The sequence below is a fragment of the Lasiodiplodia theobromae genome (assembly GCF_012971845.1).
Source record: "Lasiodiplodia theobromae strain AM2As chromosome Unknown scaffold_43, whole genome shotgun sequence".
In the NCBI taxonomy this organism is placed as follows: domain Eukaryota; kingdom Fungi; phylum Ascomycota; class Dothideomycetes; order Botryosphaeriales; family Botryosphaeriaceae; genus Lasiodiplodia; species Lasiodiplodia theobromae.
In genome coordinates, this window is record NW_023336523.1 from 125305 (window position 1) to 148396 (window position 23092).

The 23092-nt window shown below is 49.6% G+C and overlaps 6 protein-coding genes across 6 annotated transcripts; 1 reads left to right on the forward strand and 5 right to left on the reverse strand.

Annotated features, from left to right (window-relative positions):
* Window positions 1-4467: 4467 nt before the first annotated feature.
* Window positions 4468-4891, reverse strand: LTHEOB_10962 (ANK repeat and PH domain-containing protein; the record flags this gene model as incomplete). The annotated part of the gene is made up of 2 exons (XM_035507665.1): window positions 4468-4627; window positions 4695-4891. The coding sequence occupies 2 exons, from the start codon at window positions 4889-4891 to the stop codon at window positions 4468-4470; spliced, it is 357 nt and encodes a 118-aa protein (XP_035366893.1).
* A 5987-nt stretch (window positions 4892-10878) lies between these two features.
* On the forward strand, window positions 10879-11646 carry LTHEOB_10963 (uncharacterized protein; the record flags this gene model as incomplete). The annotated part of the gene is made up of 3 exons (XM_035507666.1): window positions 10879-10907; window positions 11226-11327; window positions 11379-11646. 3 exons carry the CDS (start codon window positions 10879-10881, stop codon window positions 11644-11646), a joined length of 399 nt encoding a protein of 132 aa, XP_035366894.1.
* An 852-nt stretch (window positions 11647-12498) lies between these two features.
* LTHEOB_10964 (uncharacterized protein) lies at window positions 12499-12999 on the reverse strand (the record flags this gene model as incomplete). Its single annotated transcript, XM_035507667.1, has 1 exon — window positions 12499-12999. One exon carries the CDS (start codon window positions 12997-12999, stop codon window positions 12499-12501), a length of 501 nt encoding a protein of 166 aa, XP_035366895.1.
* A 1019-nt stretch (window positions 13000-14018) lies between these two features.
* On the reverse strand, window positions 14019-15491 carry LTHEOB_10965 (MFS transporter; the record flags this gene model as incomplete). The annotated part of the gene is made up of 4 exons (XM_035507668.1): window positions 14019-14099; window positions 14151-14572; window positions 14624-15107; window positions 15162-15491. 4 exons carry the CDS (start codon window positions 15489-15491, stop codon window positions 14019-14021), a joined length of 1317 nt encoding a protein of 438 aa, XP_035366896.1.
* A 4209-nt stretch (window positions 15492-19700) lies between these two features.
* LTHEOB_10966 (Isoflavone reductase family protein) lies at window positions 19701-20875 on the reverse strand (the record flags this gene model as incomplete). Its single annotated transcript, XM_035507669.1, has 4 exons — window positions 19701-19970; window positions 20025-20354; window positions 20418-20702; window positions 20783-20875. 4 exons carry the CDS (start codon window positions 20873-20875, stop codon window positions 19701-19703), a joined length of 978 nt encoding a protein of 325 aa, XP_035366897.1.
* A 638-nt stretch (window positions 20876-21513) lies between these two features.
* On the reverse strand, window positions 21514-22560 carry LTHEOB_10967 (Short-chain dehydrogenase/reductase SDR; the record flags this gene model as incomplete). Its single annotated transcript, XM_035507670.1, has 1 exon — window positions 21514-22560. The coding sequence occupies one exon, from the start codon at window positions 22558-22560 to the stop codon at window positions 21514-21516; it is 1047 nt and encodes a 348-aa protein (XP_035366898.1).
* Between the last annotated feature and the right edge of the window lie 532 nt (window positions 22561-23092).

Sequence of the window (23092 nt, forward strand, 5' to 3'; positions counted from 1 at the left end):
CAGATCCTGAGATGAACTAAACGTTTCGCTGCACTGAGAACTGATCCCAAGCCACAGAAATTCTCGCCGACCATGATGTCGAGCTCTGTGATTTTGGAGAAAGCCATATCCGTTATATGCATGTCCATATTAACATCACGAAAGGAGAGTGGGCCTGATATTCCTTGAGGTGGTGTCCAAAGCAGGATAAGATGGTTCAAGCCCTAGTGACCATACAGGCTCAGTGTAAGCCTCGTCAACTTCTTTTCACAGAACATGTTGCGAAAACCAAGAGCTCGAAGGACGAAGGATAAGGGCGTTGCTCCGTGCCGTAATGAACATCCTGTTCCGTGTGGAAGTTCCCATGGTACCATGAGCTACCAGTTCCTCCACCGAAACGAGTCACCCTCCGTGAAATCAGCGAGCGTTGCTTCAAACGATGTGAGGTTCCGAAATGCCGGGAAGCCATACATGAGTGAAGGGAACGAGTTTACGAGAGAGATAGATTATGATCATTCTACCTCGAACATTTCTGAGGCTGGTAGAGTAGCACAAAATGTATGGAGGAGAATCCCGTCAAAATAACCAAGATCATCTCCGGCTCTCGGTCTTAATTTCCCTTTGTTGACCGATGTTGAGCAACTTGTATTGCGTACTGTTTCCTGATGGGAACTCAACGCTTAATTGATGCATTTCTACGTAGTTGAAGCTAATTTCCGGACACAAATGTTCATTAAACATTTGGACATTTGTATCCGGACAAAAGCTCCAGCTCCGCCGGAATGACATGTTTCCAGAACAGGGCGGGGGAAGAAGGGGAAGAAGGAAAAAGCAGAAATTGGGATGGGATCCCTCTTGCCAGGCCGATAGACTTCCTTTGCAGAACATTGCGCTACACGGTGTCGATTCTATGCCCGGATATGGAGAGTATGGCGTAGCCCAATATATCACGCATACGGAAGAGGTTAGAAGAAGAACATTGTGTTTGAAGTCGAAAGCGTTCAGTAAATAGACCAATGTGGAATATTGTACAAATGGGGTAAAGCGTGTGTTTCGGATCCATGTAAATAGTCTTCTCCTCAACAACCCTCAGAGGGTTAATCCATGAGTTCAAACACATTGAGTTCCGCAACAGGCCTGGTAACTGCATATTAAAATATCTACTTTTGAAGTTAGCAGGAGCCTGAGAGAGAGATTGGCATCATCAAGAGTAAGTGACAATGACAACTCTGTCGTAAAATAGAAAACAGAGAGATCAGTGCTACATCTTGACTTTACTAGTGTAGAGCCCATCCATTCGTTGTCTTTCTGCAGATCCGACAATTTCCGAGCTTTTCCCGAAGGGGAAATTGGCCGACGAAAAATTCTCCTGTTCTACCCACATACCCCAGATCCTCTTGAAAATGCTCTAGGGTCTTTGAGAGTGGCTTCTAGTGGTATTGGGGTACTTTGAAAGAGTATACACTATATAATGGGGTCAGAAATTTCAAGTGTCATCAATCAGCTCAAGAACATCTTCACTTCTTGATTCAGCTGCCCGGCTAGCTCAATCGGTAGAGCGTGAGACTCTTAAACACTCTCTAGAGTGCTATCTCAAGGCTGCGGGTTCGACCCCCGCGTTGGGCTCAATTCCCACATCTTTTTGTTTTGTTGAAGTCTGGGGATGGTGGTGGCTGCGGAGGGGGCCTGAGAACTTTTTTTTCGCCGCACGGCGTTCCTTCGGTGCCCGATACCACCGACTCATGCATACAGAGGGATATCACAGCCGAAGACCAGCGTAATTTTGTTTTTGCTCATATCATGGGTAACTGAAGCTATCGTCCGGACGCGGATGTATAATTATTAATTCTACATTTACATCCGGATTATAGCTCCAACTACCCATACATGTTCTTATTCTTTTTCACAGAAGCTTTCTCTAGGCGCGCTTGGAGAATTAAAGATCGATCTTAAGCGTACCACGAAAATCCCCACATCGACCCAGTTTTTAACGAGGAACCAGGTCAATATGGAGCAGGATCTCCCATTATAAAGAAGATGAAACGGCTTTAAAGCAGCTGTGGTGTGTCGTGGTCTCCGACGCAGCTGGGTTTATATCAGGAACATGAATAGTCATCTGGCCGCAGTGTTTGGTAGATGGAAATCCGTGGCTAAACATGCCATCCTTCGGAGACCTTCAGACCAGCACATTGTAGAGGGCGTTATAGTGTAGCTGTGGTGATACTACACAAGCTCCCTGTTATACTCCGTAGTCTTCCTGCTCAGGAATTTCTTGTTCCTATTGAGGGACTACTCTAGCAGCCCTCCTTCCGCGGGTTACTATGGTTGAAAGAGTGGAAAAGATTGCATACCGACTAATAAACTAACCCTCCCGACTTAAATACATGCATCTTCTGTGATGCTCCGTCGGACCGGTACTATCCGGCCCGGAACGCCCTCGGTAATCCTTCCTCCCGACCAACCTCCCCCGGTACAATAGCTTTAGCGGCTATAGTAGTGGAAGTAGCTTTTCTTTCTTTGCTCAATTCGAAGCGTCGACTAAGCTGTAAGTTAAGGAGTGAAAAACAAAATACCGAAGCTATTTTGATGAAAACTGGTAAAAAAGAAACGGCAGATACAGTAGTCTCATCCATTACAATCGTCTTATGCGACAGAATAGAACGAGTAACTTCAAAAGAAATTTGTAAAAGACCTCTGTCACCTGGATCATTTACTCAGTGAAATTTCTTACCATACCTCATGCTGCCATGTTGCCAATTTAGACGCGATGTGCGCATATTGTGTTACCGGAACTTAGTTTATAGTAGAATATTCGAAGAAGATCTATGTACTCCGCTCTTCTCCCGTGGCATACTGCAACACCCTTTTTGTAGCGAGCAAAACATAAAGACTACCGACAGCCCCTTCATACGCAGTGTATTTGCTTTGGCACCGGCATAAGTCGAGGTTTCTCTTAACACTTGGTAGACTGCAGAGACTTAACAATGCGTTTTGAAGATTCCCAATTACTCAAAATAATCTTAGGGTTCTATTTCATGTGAACGCCATCAGCAAAGAAACAAGATCAATGTACTCATGAGTGATTGAGTTTATGAACAACGCTCTGATCGCACATCTGATTTGGTGTCACCTTATCCGTACAGGATGTTGACACAGATTTCTGACTGCTAAATCCTGTGACTTGCTTGTCACTTTCTATCGCGGAGAAATTTTGCACGCTAATTAAATGGGTTCTTCCGCCGCTGACGGTGATCACCAGACCGAAACAATGCAGTGACCTGGTGAATGCCAATTTCATTCTCACCTACCTGTCTCGGTCTCTAGACTGTGGGCATATGCCAGGCTCCAAAACTTCCTGGGTGATAGAGATTTCGCTGAAACCCGCCCGCCACTCATTCGCCGCCTCCCAACCCTCACTCACACCTGACCACTATCCAACCGCATCAATAGGACCAGCCTCTTTCTCGGCTGTACCTTACGGTCAAAAAAGCAGAGAAGCGTGTGGGTTTGTGGGCTCAACGCACGGTCCACGCCCGGACCGTCCAGCGCCCTGACCAAAACGCCTCCAAAAAAAAAATCATCAACACCACGCCCGAGCAGTCTATACAGACGACAGCGGAGCAAAAGAAGAGTCTCTCCGACGGGGAATCGAACCCCGGTCTCCCGCGCTTGCTAGAGCAGATGCTTTGACAAGCGGAAATCATCACCACTAGACCATCGAAGATGTTGAGCTCCTTGGAGGAGCTGATGGGGTGTTGGCGAATCTCGCTCCAGGTGGTGGCTTTCTATAGTGTACAAAATAAGAGGAGCGTGCAATAGAGGAGCTGATAATGCTAGTTGAAAGGTGGAGGAAAGTTGGGAGGTGTGATGGAAAATTGCCGTAAGAAAAACATGGCTGGCTCGTTGGGTCGAGGAAGGTGAATACAAGACCCTAATGACAACCGGACAGTGCTGAGGAGAACTAGCGGAGTGGAATATTAATTTTTCGGTGGTTATGATGGTAAGGGTAGCTTGGTGTGATCTGAGAGCACCCAGGAGGCGCAATCTGCACATCGGAGAGTAAAACTTTGTCTTTGAATGACGATAATATAGCTTCGGTAAAGGCTGGCTGAACAATTTCAAGTGAGGTAAAGGAAGTGTGGTTAGTATGTCGGTCGATGTAGATAAGAATTAGGTGCTAAGATAGCGGAATGACTGCTTGCATATGTCTATCACTACGCTCGTGTTGTTCATGTTTCCCATGCAAAACCTCTTGCATTATGATGGTGGAAGAACGTTATTGTCTTTGTGGGATAGCTCCAACTAGCACGGGCAGTGGACAAACGGACCAAGAGTAACAACAGCAGGTCGAAGTTGGGAGAGCCAATTCTTGAATATCGGCCTATGTGAGCAGGTGAGTATATCACACTACAATAGCCCTGCTGAAACTTCCACAACCATTGGCTTTATAGTCAAGCCACTTTGTACCAGTTGTGTGCTTCCTTCCCTCTAGGGATTGGGGTTGCCCTTCATTGCGTCTCGAAGAAGGTTGTAGATGGAGTGGCTTCGGTTGTTGTTGTTCTGAACCAGGTGGACGACCGTCACAGGATCACCAAACGTGCCAAAGGCAGGCTGGAAAATGTCAAGGTAGAGTTCGGGGTCCAGGCGGCTGCATGCGTGTTAGTGGAAATGATAAACGGTTCAACGCGTGAGGACACCATAAGTGGAGAACTTACAGGACTGCCTGCATACCGAAGCGCTGGTAGTACTCCATGATCAGCGCCTTCAAGTATTCCTTGCCCTTTCGCAGTTCTTCTTCGTCGGCACGGATCTCCTCCTCCAGCTTGGCTAGGTCCTTCTCGAGCTGGGCTTTCTCAGCAAGGAAGCTGTCGGCGGCCTGCAATTTCGGAACTGTTTTCTTCTTGGACGGCATGGCGACCAGTCTCGTGTGTAGGTTGGCGGGATTTGGATGTTGGCGCAAACACGAAAATAGAAGGCGTATCGCGTCGGATGTGGCGGTGGAGGGTGATGAGGATGAAGAGGTCGTGGTCAGAACCGCCGGGTCCACGGGATTAAATACGGCGCAGAATGATCCGCCGCGTGATCTTAGATGCTTAACACAGTTAGCGGGTGGACTTCCCGCACTTACTCCGGTCGTGATTGTTTCCCTTGCCTTGATGGCAGGCTGGATTGGTTAGTTCTCAGGAGCTACAAAATTATCACCGACCCAAGAGAATGATGAGGTCTCTTGATGATTCTCAAATCCATCTCCCAAGAGCACACCTTGCCACATACCTTTCCTACGTTCTTCATTAAGTTTCCTCACCCATTTGTCCCTTCTATGGATGTCAAATGGCCTGAAGAAAAGGTTGTTGTATAATGACACGCAACGACTATATGCAACGTTCTGAGTGCTTTTGCTGGCGATATATATTTTGCCTGTCAGGACTTTAGTCTTGATTCTGCTTAGCAAAGCACTTGCAATCAAGACGCTAAGTTTTCCATGTTGCAGCGGTGCAAGCCGCTTGATTGGTCGCTTGTCAAATTGCATGTGCTTGTAAGACGCCGTGATATTCTCCACTTGAAAACTACAACAGTGCACTTCCAAATGAGAAGGTCGTGTCAGCGGTGGCAAACCCCCCTACGGAGACCAACTCGTTCGCGATGCTCTACCAATTATCCCACACGATTCGGAAAATGGCACTTTAAGATAGTGTGTTAGAATATTTAGCATTATATGTGTGTCAGCTCCATTTGTCGCGCGGAAAAATCCCGAGTGTATTGTTGTTGCAGCAGGGAATATCTGAGCAAACATTGTTTTCAAACTACGGGACCCTTCTAGATGGAATGATCAATTCCAGCGCATAAATCGTTGATCATATCATAGATTCATCATGATTGCGGTCATAGACATATCACGGTGCAGGGCGGGAGGCTAAATTTGAGGAACTATTCTGGTGCGCCGCAGAAACAGGTGGCAATTGCGCTGGAGTTCGTTTTGAGGGAGCAGGCGATGATTTCGGGAGCATTGAAATCAGGACCGGTATTCTGACGTAGTGAAAGCCATCCAGGAAGCTGGCGATGCCGCTCACTAGTTAGCAAGTCACTCAAGCCTTTCCCCAGCTGCCTCGAGACATTTCAGCTCCTCACCTACGCTGTCTCCACCAGCATCGTCTATCTACTAGCGCAGCCCTCTGGCCTATTGTACCTTGTGCAGCATCAGTAACATGTGCTGTCCCACATGCGTGCTCGTTGACAGTCCCTCGTCTTAGAGACTTTTTCAACACACACATCGATATGCGCGCTTTCTTCGTCAGCCGCCGTTGCACGTAAAAGCCGGCAGTCATGCATAAAGCTGGAAATGTATGACCAGCCATTTTCAGGGCAATTTTCTCCGGGAATAAGCAAGCTGGCCATGGTTGGGCCGGGTTGTTAGCATGCCTCGTTGAAACGCGTGATGCAAAACTGCGCCGCCGGCATAATCCTCTACAGCCCCCTCTCGCGGCCGATGGCTAGCGTGAATTTGCTTTTTGCTCATGTCACGGGTAGCTGAAGCTATCGTCCGGACGTGTATGTAGACTTTTTAATTCGACATTCCCGTCCGGACGATAGCTTCAACTACTCACATCTGTTAATTTTTCCAAGGCACAGCTGGGGCATAGTTACGCTATGTTCTAGAGTCCTGCTATTCTTCGCGCCAGCTATCGGCTGCAGCACCCCTCTGTACAAGAAGTCGCCCTCCCCATATTTGCCACAGTGCCTGCATATTTGACCTCACGCAGTGGTCAATATTGAGTACTCAATCTTAATAATAGGCACTGCGGAGAGTTGTGCCGTCTACCCGATTTGCCATTGCACCAGCCTGATAAACGGCACACTCCGGAAGGACTGCGACGACTGCGAGCATTGTAACTTTCGCCTTGAGTACGTTCCACTAAGCATAACCATACTACGCTATCCTTATCTTTTCCATCCATTCCGCTAATGACAGCAGCTTTCCTGCCATTATGACCGCCTCTTCCATGCTCTGCATAAAATCGCCCCGTCTGCTGTACCCCTTGTATCATCCCGGTGAAATTTTAAGGGCATTGATCGGCTCTAAGTGTAGTAGACGTAAAGGTTGTGTTTCCACAGCAGCTTATTTCCGGTTTCATGGGGACTGGATTCGTAAAGGTGATGTTTCTCAGACGCTAGAAGCAATAGATCGCGGTTGTAAAAACAGGTATTTCTTCCATTTTACCAATCAATGGCGGCGATATAGGTTTGTGACTTATCTGATCGTCAAGAGGCAATTTGCATGCATGGCTGAGAGTTGAGGGGCTGCGCAGTAGCTTATGGATCACAACTGGAATAAACGGCTATCTAATTGCCTCTGACTGCAAAGTTGATCTTTTAGTAGCTTGTGACGCAATCCAGCCCAGTCCTTACCTTTCCTGGAAAGGCTTCGCACAATAATTCCTCTAAGATACTACTCAGCTTCAGCATATTTGCCACAGATTTGCGCGGCAAAGCACTGCGTGACTTGATTGATACACCGCCTCTTCCCATCATTTGCCCCTTCAGCCCTGGCTGAAATAAAAGCACCTCTGATTGGAAAATTGCGCGTATTGTTGCATATGCAGCTTCTACTCTCCCGCAGAAGCGGTGTCACCTCTCAAAATGACGTGCACCACAACGGATCCGGCTGGCTGCATGGGAGACCCCGCACAGAGAACACACACTTGGCCAGCTTCAGGATAATCTAAGAGTCACACAACTGCCAAAGATTCCGCGTTTCCAGGTCTGTGCTGCCAAGCTTATGCGCTCGCTCGACAAGCCTACAGACAGACGTTCTCTTCCATCCACCACCACGCTGTCAATCCACAGAACTCTTATCGATGATCGTGCTTTTAAAGCTGTCATGACTTAAACAAACGCAGGACTAATTCTTTCTCCATATAAACCGCAAGGCTACAAGTCCGAGCAAGCCAGCGATCATGAGTTCGTCTTTTCCAAAATCTTCTTGCAACTACTGTTCCACAAAGCCCACAGAGAAGGAAGTCATGCAAAACCTATCTCTACTTCAGCAGAGCCAGAAAGACCTCGTCGGTCAGCATGACACAAGCAGCGGCGCCGATGCACCACCCAAAACCCGACTGAAGCCTCTCACCCTCGACTCTGACAAGTATATTCCAAAGCTGACTCTTCCAGATGCTGCATACGGTATGGCGCCCGCTTCTCCACTTTCTGTCGCATCTGACTTCTGTGCGTAGAAACGAAGTAGACCATTAGCATTCCCGCCGATCTTTGCAGTCACTTCACGCTTGACCCAGTTACTTGGCCGAATCAGAGACCCGCGTTGCCTGTGGGCTGACAATCATTTGCCCGATATGTCACTTCATCAAAGCAGACAGAGTGCGGTGCGCTGGCACGAGATGTGGGAAAAATGCCGCCAGGTGCCTATGTAGTGTTGGAAGGTCAGCAATGAATGCTTTATTTAAAGATATGGGTGCCATAGTAGTGAGAGATAAGCAGTTATAAGATTTTAATTTTCATAGGAATCGCATTGTACCATTCACAGTTGGATATTCAATCTGAGCAGCTACCACGAGGCATGAACAATCATACCACCCAAGACGGCCTGTGTTGGAAGAAATGGGAAAGGGAAAACAAGGAATGCAGGGTCATAGTATGATAGAATATATGTACCCTATCTATCGTAGATCAGGAGTAGGAACCATTGGTTGAAAGTCTACTCCAGCATAGGCATAGGCTGTGAGGTAGCGTAGTACCTCCGTATAGCCTTATCTACTTATATCAGCCTTGACACTTACTAGTAGTCTCACTGGTGCTAGTAGAGGTGGTGGTTATTATTCTAATGAGTCCGCTCTTTGAGCAGTGTGTCGAGCTCCCTCTTAGGATGCTCATCGTGCTTCGGTAAATCATTTTCGCCGTCTATTTCCACATCTTTATGTCAATTAATCTTTTTCTTCTGCGTCGGTCGCTCCAACTCCGAAGTGACGGTGAACGATTGAATGCCGGGTGTGAGGCACGTTGACAGTGAAGTGAGACGGTTCTCACGAAACCTACTCTACCACTCTGTATGTATGGGTCAAAGGAACGCCGTGCGGCGAAAAAAAGTTGTCAGGCCCCCTCCGCAACCACCACCATCCCCAGACTTCAACAAGACAAAAAGATGTGGGAATTGAGCCCAACGGTCGCGTGAGGAAATATATCAGCACACACAACTTATGAATGCCAAGAAATGGAGCGGACAGGAAGCAAGTTTTGGAAGACATTTTCGCAGAAAGGCATGTCGATGGCATGCATACCAAAAAGCAGGATGTCACACAATATCAGGGCACTCTTAAATGCGTGTAGCGGATGCTCTGCTGTGGGGGTGAATGTAGTGTAACATACTTTTTTGAGTACGTCCGATTATTTCCTCCAGCTTTCCAGGGAGAGAGGCTCTAGGCCGTTTCAGAACAGGTGGAGTTCTTAAGCTCAGTGAATTCTCGAGCAGGTTGTTAGTTGAAGCTTTGGAAAGCAACTATGGAACTAAATCAACTCCTCAAGTCTGAATCCTCACCCAAGACACCGCCGTAGCTCCGATAACTCGCGACTCCTCACTCTCTCACCGTTGAAATGGAGATCGATCTTCCACATGGCGCTAACGAGCGTTCCACCGAAGTCGAAGACCAGCACGATAAGCTCCCGGATATCACTGCCATGGTTGATGCCACTACCGACATTGCAAGCTGCTTCGAGGAAGGCAGCGCACTTATCGCCCAGGCCTGCACCGAGCTCATCGAAAATGCTTCCTTCATCGCCTAAGCTGCCACTGACCTCACCATCGCTATCGATCACGCCAAGCAAGACAAAGATGTCATCGAAGCTACGATCGAAATCGTAGGCTCTCAACTTCCCTTCACTCAGGAGTTCATCACCAAGATCACGAACACCATAGGAGAACGGGTACGCAAACAGAAGGTCCGGTAAGGTGCTCTCATACACGTTTTCTTTGACTTCTCACGAACAAACACAGCTTCGGCAACCGCGGTGACAAACTGGAAAACAGCTAAACTGGCAAACAATCACTATGTTGGCAATCGGCGTTAAGGATTACATTCATTTGAACCTTACAAAATGATTTTGAACTTTCTGAAAGGCTTGAAGGCGATCAACACCTCGTGCGCTTCTCACTTAGATGAATTGCTCCGCCACCTCGAGATTACTCCTCTCAGAACGTTGGGGCGGAAGCGGGAAACTTCCGGGAAGGTCACCGATGTCGACTGAGAGCTTAATGCGGATACTTGAGGGCACGCTCTCATTGTCTTTCTGTTCTCAAGTGAGATGCTGATTTGCGCGCAGCTTGAAAAGTGAGGAGCACGCAGTGGATCACACAGGTCGCACGCGGAGATGAAACATAGGGTCAAGGAATTCCTTCTCTTCGTGACTAGGTCTAAAGCATATATTATCGATGGTTTCCTCCAACATTGATGTCCGTGTAGTGTGTTTCATTCGACCAAATCGGCACACGGAGCTTCTCCCGGCGGTCAAGCAATGGCGCGACGCGGCGGAGCGGTGGTGCTATGTGTGTCATGGTCGGACTCTTATTTACACTATGTTGTTGCTTGTGGCAATATGCAATGTGCGCGGCGTCCCCGCAGCTGGACTTCTACGCCTTCAAGGTTATTTTCGCGACATGTTCCAGTGCTGACGCAGCCAGAAGGTCTTAGCCGATCTGCTGCGTGTCGGTAGCTTCAGTTCCCGCGCTGGTTTCCCGCATCTGCTCCCCGGAGCCGTGTATGATGATGGAATATCTCGCTAGCCGACCATGTTGGTGCTTGGTGTCTGCTTTCGCATGTTTCCTGATTTGGACCTCGAAATGCGTACCCCATCGTACGACCGAGCGGTGCAGGCAACCTACGAGGGTGACGCATGCGCTTCAGAATCGAGAAGGACGAAGAGTGAGTACAACACGGGCAGGTGCCATCAACACCCATCTAGCCACTTTAGGACTAGCGCGTCCGCTCTTCCCCTTCTGCTCCAGGCATAACATCACCCCAACTCCACGCCCGATCTTCCTTGCGCAACCTCACCACCAACATGACGATAGGCACGCGTGACAACGCCGGTCCACCCAGGCCTGACCGACGCAGATTCTTCCAAAGCTGCAATTTTAGGATCCCAAACATACCCTGCCAAATCTTTCACGGCGCGCGCGGTCCAGCCGCTATTGTCCGTCTCCAGCACCATTTGGATGGACTCGAACGCTTTTCCATCAGGGCTCGCATGATCCGCGAGGAGACGGATGCCGGCTTCGTCCGTTCGCCACCATTCATTCCAACCAACAAGGCCCGCGAGAGTTCCGCCCACCGGATTGTCGTGTAGGTCCGCCGCAATCCGCTTCACATCTTCTTACTAACCCGCACGCTCAGATGCCTCAACAACAGAGCCCGCTCCCTGAACAGCAAGCTCGCTACTGCGCCACCCTACACCAAAATCGCCGCACTGCACTCGCTCCAGACATACAAGGCCATACCCGACTTCCCGCGCACTTTGGCTGAGATCGACGAGCTTGCCGCTGCACAGCTAACCTACATGCTCCACCAACTTGGCAAAGAGGCTCCAAAAGGGCTGACCCCGAAGCGGAAGGCGTTCAAGAAGGTGATCGGGCTTCCTGACGTCACCTCTGTCGCACAGTAAGACGCCTCTACCGCCCTTTAGACCGAGTATTCACGGGTGTTGCTGGATATGGACAATGGGTACAACCAGAATGCCGGCCGTACACGAGACTAGGCCCCGAAGAAACTAGCTTTCAAGTATGGATAGCTCTCAAAGCCGACCTGCATGCCTACTTTGACGGTCTGCTCTGGCCGAACCAAAAGCGTTGATGGTACCCCTGCCCACATTCCCTGCACACCCCCGCTTACGGATACGATCGGCAATATCAAACGGAGGAAGTACTGCGGTACGGCCCGCCCCGCAACAGCCAGTCGTTACACAACAGCCTGCCGAATTGGCGTGCAATGCCAAGCATGCCAAGTGTGGGGAATTGTGTTGAACTATTACTTCAAGGCTGGAGGCTACCACGCGCTTCGGTCAATATGATTGCTCTCATGATATGGGCTTGTCATAGCACTGCATACACAGCTAGCATGCTGTGACAAACACTCGGCTCTGCGGTTGTGGCAATCTCTGCGGTGCGGCGCTCTCTTCTCTTTCATTTCTTATCATATCGACATGGTGCCTAATGGACGTCTTGCAATCATACATCTGTATCACGGTAGAAAGCAAACAATTTAATAAGTATGAAACAATATCATCAAAAAGCTCAACTCTTAAACACTCCATTGCTAAAATAATCCTCAATTCACCTCGCCGAGTAACTCAATCACCGTAAGCTGCAAAATATACAGAAGTTGGAACAGAGCCATCTCAGACCGCACCAGAACCGAGCCGCATGCCTACAAAACAGCATAAATCCAATGATCTTCCCCCAATCCGCCGGATACCTCCGCACTGACCTATGGCCCCCCCGTCCACCATCAAGCAGATTCAAGCGGTCATGACCCAAGCACACGCAGCCTCCATATCATACCTCTGCAACTTCATCTTCCTCAGCAGCGTGTCTGCCATCTCGATGGCTTTCCTCACACGCCGCCGCGTACTCAAGATACGATGCACTTCATCGCTGTCACGCAGCCCCATCGGGACCAACAAGACGTCTTCCATCTTAGCTAACACGCCCAGATATCTGCGGGTACTCATCTCGAATACCACGTTCCGCAGGTCGACGTACGCCTCGTGGGAGCCGAACGCGCTGCTGTCGGGCTGCGGGTTGTCGCAGAGGACGTCGTCGGGCCGCATCACGTCATTGTGCATCCAGTCGATTAAGGTTGTGATGCGGTGGAGGTCGTCTTCGAGCTTGGCGGTGTCGAGGTACTCGAGCTCTGTGTATTCGTAGTAGAAGTAGGAGGGGATGTCGAAGATCTGGGAGAGGATGGTGAGGAAGATCACCAAGAGAGCGAGGCTGCGAGCTATGAAGTGCCAGTTCATGGTTGGGCTTGGTTGGCGGGTGGTGGCGGTTGGTTTTCGGGGTTGTGTGGATGTGTGGGGGGGGGGTGGATGCTGGTGAGAGATGCGAGAAGGATAACGAAGGAAATTGAGGGATTAATATCTAAGGCTTTATCACCTGTTCGTGGACAAAAGGATTGTTTTTCAGAAAAGATGGTGGCTTTATTTCAACATGAAACATGGAGCATGGATTGTTTGTGGGTGTCGCCATTGTCCGGTAACAGAAGATTCGAGATTCGCTTCCTCGCGAATAATTGCGTTGGTGAAAAAATATCTGCTACCGCAGTTTGCTAAATGACGGCCGTCTCTAAATTTTGTCTCTGACTGTTCTTTATCTAGGAAACGGGAAGAGTGAGAAGCTGGCCTTGGTGATATCCCACTACAGATTCTGTGCCATCAGAAAACAGAAAGTCTCTGAAGAGTCTATTTTTTATCGGGCATCGCCCTCATTTTGCTACAAGACTTGATAAGAGCATTTCCTCTGTGTAGCTGAATAGGGCTGGATTGAGCTGAAATATGTACGTTCTTCATTGGAGTAGTCATCTGGAGATCAAACGATAGACTCAGCGTCTGCTACACGGTTGCATCTACCAATAGCTATTCTGAAATGTGATGCTGGGGCTCTTCTCGCGATGGGTCGAAGTGATGTCGGCTGGATATGACTAATATCTTTTCGAAGGTGATTTCAAGAAGATGAGGCAGATGTGATCTACCTTGAAAGAGTTGAGAATTCCCCGGCACATCATCCATTCCTTCGCCTTTTGCTAGTATACAATGACTTCCCCAATTTCACCAAGCAACCCCTATATCGATACAGTGATGGGCTTCACAAAAAGCCCCATCCAATGCTTTTTTGAATTTCCAACATGACCCTTGAGACACAAATTCTCCATAACACCCGCTAATGACCCCAGAGTTGATAAACCCAAGAACCAGATACCCATTCCAACTTTTGTCGTCCATTATTAGTACAATTCCTTTTTCCGTTCCTCCGATTAAAATTATAGTTTCTTCCGCAAATCTTTGTCGCAAAGCCAGCGTCCAAGAAAAAGAAGGCCGCCGCCAACAACAAGCGTCACGCCCTATGGATGATCGTTAGCACAGTCACTATTTAAGAGCGCTAAGAAGCTTACCGTAAAGAGTATCATGTTCGTGTAACCATCAGGCGAGCTCTCATCAAGAAGACATCCGGCAATGGGCGAACCCATGAGGGTCGCCAACGCCGTAAGTGTAAAGAATGCGCCAATCCTGGCACCGATCTTATCATCCGGCAGAATCTGAGCAACGGCAGGAGGAGTGACGCTGATAAAGACACCCGAAGTAAATCCGTAAAGGCAAGCAAACACCATGATCATGGCAATACCCTGATCGGGCAGCCACAGTGCGAAACTCAATACTCCAGACAGGATCGTCATCGGGTAGAGGAGGTTCAGACGGCCGGTCTGGTCGGCAGCCCAGCCACCAAGGATCCGTCCGAAGAAGCTCGAGCCATTAAGAACCGGAAGGAGGTAACTGTGAATAGAAGCAGAGGGGTAACGAAGTAATGCGTAAGATCCTATCATGACCAGTTAGCGACATGCTTGGAAGGAGACAACTGGAGACCTACCGATGTAGTAGTTCGGAACGTAAAGACCGAGGGTGGCCACGAAGTTTCCAATAGCCAGCACAAGATAGCGCGGGTCTTTGTATCCGTTGAAGTCGAGAAGGCTAGACACGATGGATGTTGTCGGCGGCTTGGGGGCTTCTTTCGTGCGTGAAACGGCCATGGCAACGAGGTAACAGACGAGCAGTAGAAGGGCGACGACACGCACGGCCCAGCCGAAGCCAATCTTGGGAACGAGGTACGACAGCATGATAGGTAGCAAAGAGCCGCTGATGCTGCTGGCGCCCGACACGATGCCCATGGTGAGCGCCCGGCGCTGTTTGAAATGCTGGCCTACTACTGCCAAGGCGGGTTGGGTGTTGAAAGCCACGGCGATACCAAACAGAACGCCCTGAAACACAAACGGTTGCCATAAGACTCCGGGCTGGGAGAAAGATAGTCCGATGAGTGAGCCGCAACAGCCCAAGGCGGCGGCAGGGTAGATCCACTGGGATGGTTAGCACAAGGAATCCATGCGTAGATCACTGATGATGTAATATACCTTCAGACCAAAAATGTCGGATAAAGCACCAGCAATTGGCGCTACCACGTACATGAGTGATATCTGCAGTGTCCCGATAAAGGCGATAGTGGAGGGTGGGTACTCGGGAAGGTAGTGCGTCTGGTAGTAGTCCTGGAAGAAGCCGAAGCTGTTCGTAACACCGAAAGAGGCAAAGTAGACAAGCGAGGATCCGAGAACGGTTAGCCAAGCTCGGACGTTGTCTTCGCCCAATGGTGTGTCTTCAGGGTCCACCACATCGCTGGACACTGTCACTTCGACACCTTTTTCCACCTCTTTCATCGTTGGGATTTCTTCGGTTGAGTCCGACATGTCCGCAAGGCGGCTTGACGTAGGAATGACGGATAGTGAGGAGCAGACTGGCGATGGATGCAATCATTTTGCGATGGCATGGAAAAATAAAAGGTCGAGTTGCTCACATCCAAGTTGCTATCACGTAACAGTTCCAAATTACAGCCCAACAGAGTCTGCATTGAGGCTGCTCACGCTCAGTGCCCGTATGACCGCTGCGTAAGCGCCGTGAGTGTGCCGGTATTGGGAGTAACTCAACATGGGCATCGTTTCCAGCTGTCGTGATTCAAGCCAAGATCTAGACTGGACCACAGGAAGTTTTGTCCGCTTTAGGCTACCACGATCGCGGACAATGCTTAAAGGGACGACGAAATTGCGGTTTAGGAGTCTCTGGGGTCGGAATTTGGCCGAGGCGGGCCGGTCCGTGGGTCTGTCGGACCCTTCTCGATTTCCTCGCTAAGTAATTTTTAGCTCGTCTCCTTACTAGCCGAACCATTCTCTCGGACCGCCACCGGCCGCAGTAGATCTCGCATGGACTCACGTGGCGTGCTCAGGGTCTAATTTATATTTGCGCTTGTTCGTTCTGAGTTTTCATCACGTACAAGTAACTGATGGAGCCCAACTAGAAATGCCACAAAGCTTCGAGACCGACCTCGATCTTCTGTCTTAGAAATGAGCTTGTCGCGCTCGACTCCCAACGGGACCTCGCGATGGTGTGGGCTCTCCTGACTCTACGCGTCGGTCACGATCCACTCGTATACACCAGCTCTTACCTCCGAAATATCCACGGCCAATCACGCAAGAGCGTGCTGATCATCCGCAGCTATCCGGGTAGCTATGTTCGCGCGCACATACCATGCTCCTTCGTGGGTTGGTCCTTGCGCCGACAGGGATGATGGTTACCGAAAGTGCGAGAAGCATCCTAAGATAAATCTGATTCATTCCTCCCGCTCGTTTCACCCTGGGGAGAATATCAAGCTCTGGTATTGCTGCGGGCATGGAAATTTTTCTCGCGGCAACTGACCTTTCGCCCCACACTTTCGCAATCCCACAGGAGCTTGTTCCTACAACGGGACAACATTTCCAACCGAAAAAGGTTGATGTGCATAATTGCAGGACATTCATGCGTCTCAGGAAGTAAAGCGATGGTTAAGAAAGACTCGGAGGTTTCGGAGTTCGAAAGCGAAGAGGCAAGTTGAAGCGTCCTATGATTTTACCGGCCAAATACATGTCTCTGCACTCGTAATGACCCTGTCGCGTAGCAATGCAAGATGAAACGCTTCAAACTTCTTGATGTCTGATTCAAGATGAAACCATTGTTATTTGTGCTAATCACATGGTATTCCCTAATCAAGTCATGAGCTCCGATCTCGCTGTTGGACAACCAACGGACAGTGAGGGAGGCTGCTCCACCCCGTAAAGTTGAAACAAATCCATTCCCTTCCATGAAAAATGGTGCAATGCTAGAATGATCTGTAGTCATAGCAGCTAATTTTGTGCAGACCACGGGACTAACATGGATCATTTCCATCCCTCTTCGCCTCCCCCAGAGCAAGATTCGAGGATCTCTATTATTGGTAGGATAAGCTTTTCCTTGTATGGTCCGCTCGATGGACATCGAGCACAATCCAAAGGCGTCTTTCCATAATTGCTGAGCTTTCTGAGTGGTGCCCCATGGTCTAACAAGCTCTTCGCAATTGCAATGTGGCCTCTTCCAGCCGCGTAATGAAGTGGCGTTTCTCCATATTTTTCTGGTAACGATGGATCGGCATTTTTTGTTTTTGCAAAAGCATCTCCTGTGCTTGCAATTGGCCACGCTCAGCGGCCACGTGAAGTGCAGACTTTTCATGGCCCCCACTCGTATCGTTGACGTTGGCATATTTGTCAAGAAAGAGCCGAACAACCTTCTCGCTATTTCCAGATGAAGTAGTTTGTAGAGCATTCCCGAAGCTTCTGCAGCTGGCGTTCATATCGGTACCATTCCTGAGGAGTATCAGAACAGCCCTCCCGTGTCCTTTGCATGAAGCGGCGCGGAGAGCACTGTCGAAGTAACCACCGCCGGCGTTCACCTGAGCACCATTTCTGAGCAGGCGCCTGACTGAAATTTCCAGACCACCAAGCGATGCGTAATACAGAGGCGAGGCCATGGCCTTCGCCTTTTCTGATTACTTGTCGCCTAATTTGTCGCCGGTGTACAGCAAGTACCAACCCTCGTATAAGTGTTCCGTTAAGAAAAACTCTAATATGAGTGCACGGAGACGCTCGTCACTCCTCTCGGTCAGAGCAGCATAGCTCATCCAGTGATCAGCGGAGAACTGTGCGAAAGGAAATGATTGCCAGATCCCGTCTGGAGGGATGTCGGTATTCAACGCCAGCAAATAAGATAGACAAAGGCGTGCAGTGGCCGCACTGGAATCAATGCTCGAAAGCAGTCCCGATATATATCTCTGAGGAAGGTATTTCTTGACGGTGAAATGTGTAAGTCGTACTTCAGTTGTTGTTGCATCCTCCGCGGGATCTTACTTTTCTTCAACTGTGACCAAGCTCTTGCAATACCTCAGACTCTCATTAGGCATTGGTGCCCTGTTGCTTGGATCGAACCGCTGCTGGCTTTCTAGATCCACGACAATGGCGTCAACTATTTCACGGAGTGACAATGGCCTTTCCGCAAAGGCTACGAACTGGAAAATAAGCCGTGTTTGGTTCGCGTATTCCGGAGGTATTCCAGCCAGTGTTCGAGCGTACCTCTCATCAAGAGACCGAAGTGGCGAACGGGGTGTATTTTGCAACGCCGAATAATCAAGGCAGTTCTCAAGCGCATCAAGCTGGCAGGCGGCCCAACGGAACCTATATTCCAATTAGAAAATCAAAATAGCACTTGTTCTGGTAGTACTGACATTCCGTCAGCTTCCCTGACTAGAGTAGTCTCGATCTCAGTTTGAAAGTCCAGTTGGGTCCGCCACCGTTCCAGACCCCGGTCGCGCCTGACCCTTGTCGATATAAAGCACGTAAGTCGATTATGATCAACTCGCTTTGATTTGGGATGACGTCCTCGTTGCGAGCCCAAACGCCTATGGATGACTCTATATCATGCTCGAGTCTGCTTGTAACAAGCAGATGGACTTTTGTATGCTGCGGACGACAGATGTACTCAATCCATGAAAGCAGTTCACTGCTCATTTTGCACTCATCAAGCGCATCCAGGACGATCCAAACTTCTCCTTATTGGCATACCATGTCTTCGAAGATTTGGCATAGCATTTCAGTGTTTAACTTTTGTTCGTCTTTGTTCTCAAAAAAGAGGTAAAGTGCGTTAGTGTCGCTTTGAACATGTCCTACTCTGCGGTAGAGCTGACTGATGAGTGAGCGAAACATCTCTTCGAGAAATTACTTATGATCGTCAATAAAATTCAAAAAGATGTAGAGCGGACCTTAGGAACGCACCTGGCTTCTCTGCAGATCTTCGATGATGATGCAACTCAGAATATTCTTGCCGCATGCAGGCATGCCAAAGAGCCAGAGAAATGAGTACTGCTCTAGCTTCCAAGCTGAGTATGCCGCACTTTGGATAAACAATTGACCGGACCCTGGGTGGCGATATTGAAGTCCCTTATCATAGTTGATTGATGGATCTGGTGGAGATAGCCATGAAATCATCTGGTCGCGTCCTTGTTGGTCAATCATGCTCTCAACAGCATTAGCCGTTTTCCAAGTGATCACGGCGATGTCATTGAGTCTTGCTTTCACTTCAGAGCTATTAGCCATCTCTATTCAAATACGGAAAAGCATTTCCAAGTAATTTGTTTCACTGATTCGTTCTTTAGCTTCAACACGGTGTGCGAGAATCCGTCTCAGAAGGTCTTTGACGTACCCCTCTAGAGATCTGTACGACAGTGGACGGCCCAATACCAATTGTTACAGCGAGGCAGCTACCATAGCCTCACGCAGCCTGCACTTGACGCACAAAATCTAATTCCGCCGATCCAGATAGCCTTCTCCAGCTGCAAGCCTGACGAAACATTCATGCATAAGCAGCCTCCCGCAAATTCCTCAACTGATCCCTTAAAATTGCCCAGTAAACTGTAGTCAAAGAATAAGTCATCCATAAAGCTTCTATTTACCACCAAATCGTCTGGTCTATGTACATGTCGTATCCTTCCTCCTCCACGTGTACATAGAGTTCAGGATGTTGAATCCTTACCAGTAGTCAGCACCATATGGTCATGCCAACTACTTGAGCTCATAACGCGGCTTCTCAATCTTGCCGTTCAGTAGATCCCCCAAAAAGTCCCTGAATGTGATGGGATGAAAGTCTGGGAAGAGTTCCTGAGCGTCGAGATAACCGAGATACTTCGCGTACTCGACCTGGTTGTCTCCTCGCACGTACTTGCTGTATTGATAGTCCCGGAACTGCCGCATTCCAAAATTGACATTTGTGGGCTCGCGCTCATAATTCTCTCTGGCCTCTTTGCAGAGAGTCTCCAACTCGCCGTAGGAAAGCTGATGCAACTATGTTAGCTCAAAATATTGAACTTGAGATTTGCTGTTCCATACCGTCTGTCTTTGAAGCTTTTCCCCGGTCACCTCCTCCACAATAGAGAAGATTTCATTGTCGCTGAGGCTGTCACTCCATGCCAGAACGTATTTGTTCAAGGTGCGCTCGTCATCCAGAATGCGCGCAGTCCAACGCCCGATATCGCGCAAGTCTCCAATGACAGTGCTGCGTTCTCCGTCACCGTGGACAAGATTCATTGGCACCAATGCTGCGTACGAGAACCTACCTGAAGGGAGCACCCCTGGGAAGGAGACTTGGTGCCAGGTCCCGACATCAATCACCGTGAACGGAAGATGGAGCCTCTTGATGTGGTTGTACACGTCCTCTTTCTGATTCGATAATCAGCTTAATTGACTTTTGAACCTCACATCGGGGTAAATTCATCCACCCACATGGTCGCGTGTTACCATGACGCCTCCAGCCGGTGCCACAGTGATCCAGGCACATGGTACGAAGCGTTTCACGCCCGCCTGTTTCGCAGCGGTGGCGAGATTCTTCTGTGCATGGAGCGAATGGGCGTCGATGGCGCTGATAGTCACATCAACTCCCCTCTGGATGTCGACGAGGTCCTGCACCGGACCATTGATGTCGGCAACGACTATCTTCACGCCCCGCTCGGTGAGCTTCTTCACTTCGGGCTTGTCTGCCGACGATGGTCGAACGAGCGCTTGGACCTCCTGGATCACCCGATGTTACTCTCCACTCCAATGTGTGTTCGTTCTTTGCATAGCCTTCCTCTTCACTTCAATATACTCACATATTTTCCGTACTCAAGCAATCCGTCAAGAATAGATCGGCCTGTGTGGCCCGTGGCTCCGAGAAGGAGAACTCGTTGCTTCTGGTTTTCCATTGATCGATTGGCGTAACCTTAGATGATTGAGATGATTGGGATGATTGAAAGACATCTCTTGGACGTTGACGGTACTCAAATATAAGAACGTCCCATCTTCTCAATCATCACGATATCCTACGGTTGTGAGTGATTTACAACAATTGTTCGTACATTCCGCGCTTGTTAAGCGTCAAACGGCCTCGGGGTTGCTGTACTCCGAGAAGACCAATAAGAAAGGCAAAGGATCATTAAGATTCTCACTGAAAGACACAACTGACCATGAAAATCATGCGACGACGTTGCGGTTTGATTCCGATGCTTACGTACCGCATGTCCGGAGGAACTCCGTCCGAAGGACCGAGCCGGACGAAAAGACGGACAAGCCTCACCCACCTTATTGCTCGACTTTTATCTTATCGCTTGCTAGCAAAGCTCGTTTCTTTGCCAATGAGAAGAAGATCATTTAGAAGGCCTATAGCTCAAATTTTCATGTACCAATCCATGCTGCCTATACAGCCAATTCCGTGAAAGTAATGCGCAGAAACGGCCGGTCCGGAAAGCCTACGTCAACGACACCAAATCAACGGGAATTAGCCTCACATCACCGTGGCCATATATTTGGTCAAATCGCCGTACATTTGCTTTACGAAACTCTATCAATTGCCTTTGGAGGCCACAAGCTGCTCGCTGATCTCCCACAGTTTCGCCTCAGTCTCATGATCACCAATGGACCAAGGTGCATAACCGACAGTCCTCACCCTTTGGCCGTCAACCACAGCCGCCGGCTCAGCCTCACCACAGTCCTCACAATACAACCCGCCCTTCCCCTCCAGTCCCTTCGCCGTCGCACACCACACCGTCGTAGCAGCGCCTTGCTCAAAGGACTTGAAGATGAACCAGTACGGCTCAAACATAGCCTTGGTCGCCTCCGTCGCGCTATCGAGGAGCTTCGTCTTGATGCCGCCGGGATTGACGCTGAAGCCGCGGACGGGATGCTCTGGATCAGAGCCGTACAGGCGGTCCAGGTGGTTGGCGTGCAGGGTGCAGGCCAGCTTGGACGCGGCGTACGACTGCTCGGTGTCGAAGCCGCGCCGGGAGAAGTCCAGGTCCGTCAGGTCCATCTGGGCGTCGAGGTACAGGTTCGTCGTGCCGGACGTCAGGTTGACGACGCGGCTGGCGCGGCCCGGGGAGGCGGCCGCGGCGAGTGCGGGGAGCAGCAGCGAGGTGAGCAGGAAGTGGCCGAGGTGGTTGGTGCCGAATTGCGCTTCGAAGCCGTCGACGGTCTTCTCGGGCGACAGCGTCGTCATGCCCGCGTTGTTGATCAGGAGGTCGAGCCGTTGCGATTGGGCCAGGAACGCGACGGCAGCCTTCCGCACGGAGGCTAGGCTGTCGAGGGACAGTTCCAAGATCTTGATTGGCCCGTGGCCTACGGAGTTGGCCTCGATGGACGCTTTGGCCGCCTCGCCCTTGCTGGTGGAGCGCACTGCGAGGTAGATTGTCGCCCCGGTGGCATGCAGCGCACGCGCTGTCTCGAGGCCGATGCCGGCAGATGCGCCGGTGATCAGCACGACCCGGTCCGGCCAGGCGTTGATCAGACCCTCGTCCTCGACGATCTGGAGTGCAGTCGGCCTGGCATCACCTGGCCCGGCGGGGCTGGCGTGGAGGTGGGCGTACGGGGCAAGACGCTTAGTCTGCTGATACATGGTGAGAGATTCGATGATGAGCGATTGACTTAGAAGAGGATGATGAAGCATGATATCACTGTCTACATGTCGACTTATATATACATACATCGACTGTTCCGTCCATTGTCCGTTCGGCGTTAAGACAGCCTACTTCCGCATTTATAGCCCGGAACCTGGATCTTTGGGCATCCGGCCTCGAGCTGATTTGTGTTCCTGACTCGAAATACGGAAAAGATCTGTTTTGGTGTTTAGGGCGTTAAAGCTGGCCAGTCAGGATTTTCGTAGCCCAGTACAAGATTAGAATAAAATAGTCTATTTCGGACATGTAACAAGACATGACCTTATTCCCGGCTACCATGTTAAAGCACGATTTATTGGCTGACTCGATCGTTGAGCCCGGCAACTACTGCTGTTTTGCTCTCCATCAGGCAATTCCATCGGCCATTCCTCGGGAAATGCAACACTTGTGGGGTGAAGTGAGTGTCAGAAAACCATGACGGCGAACAGTTTTATCATCAGCTAATCATTTTCAATTAAAGGATGTTGAAGT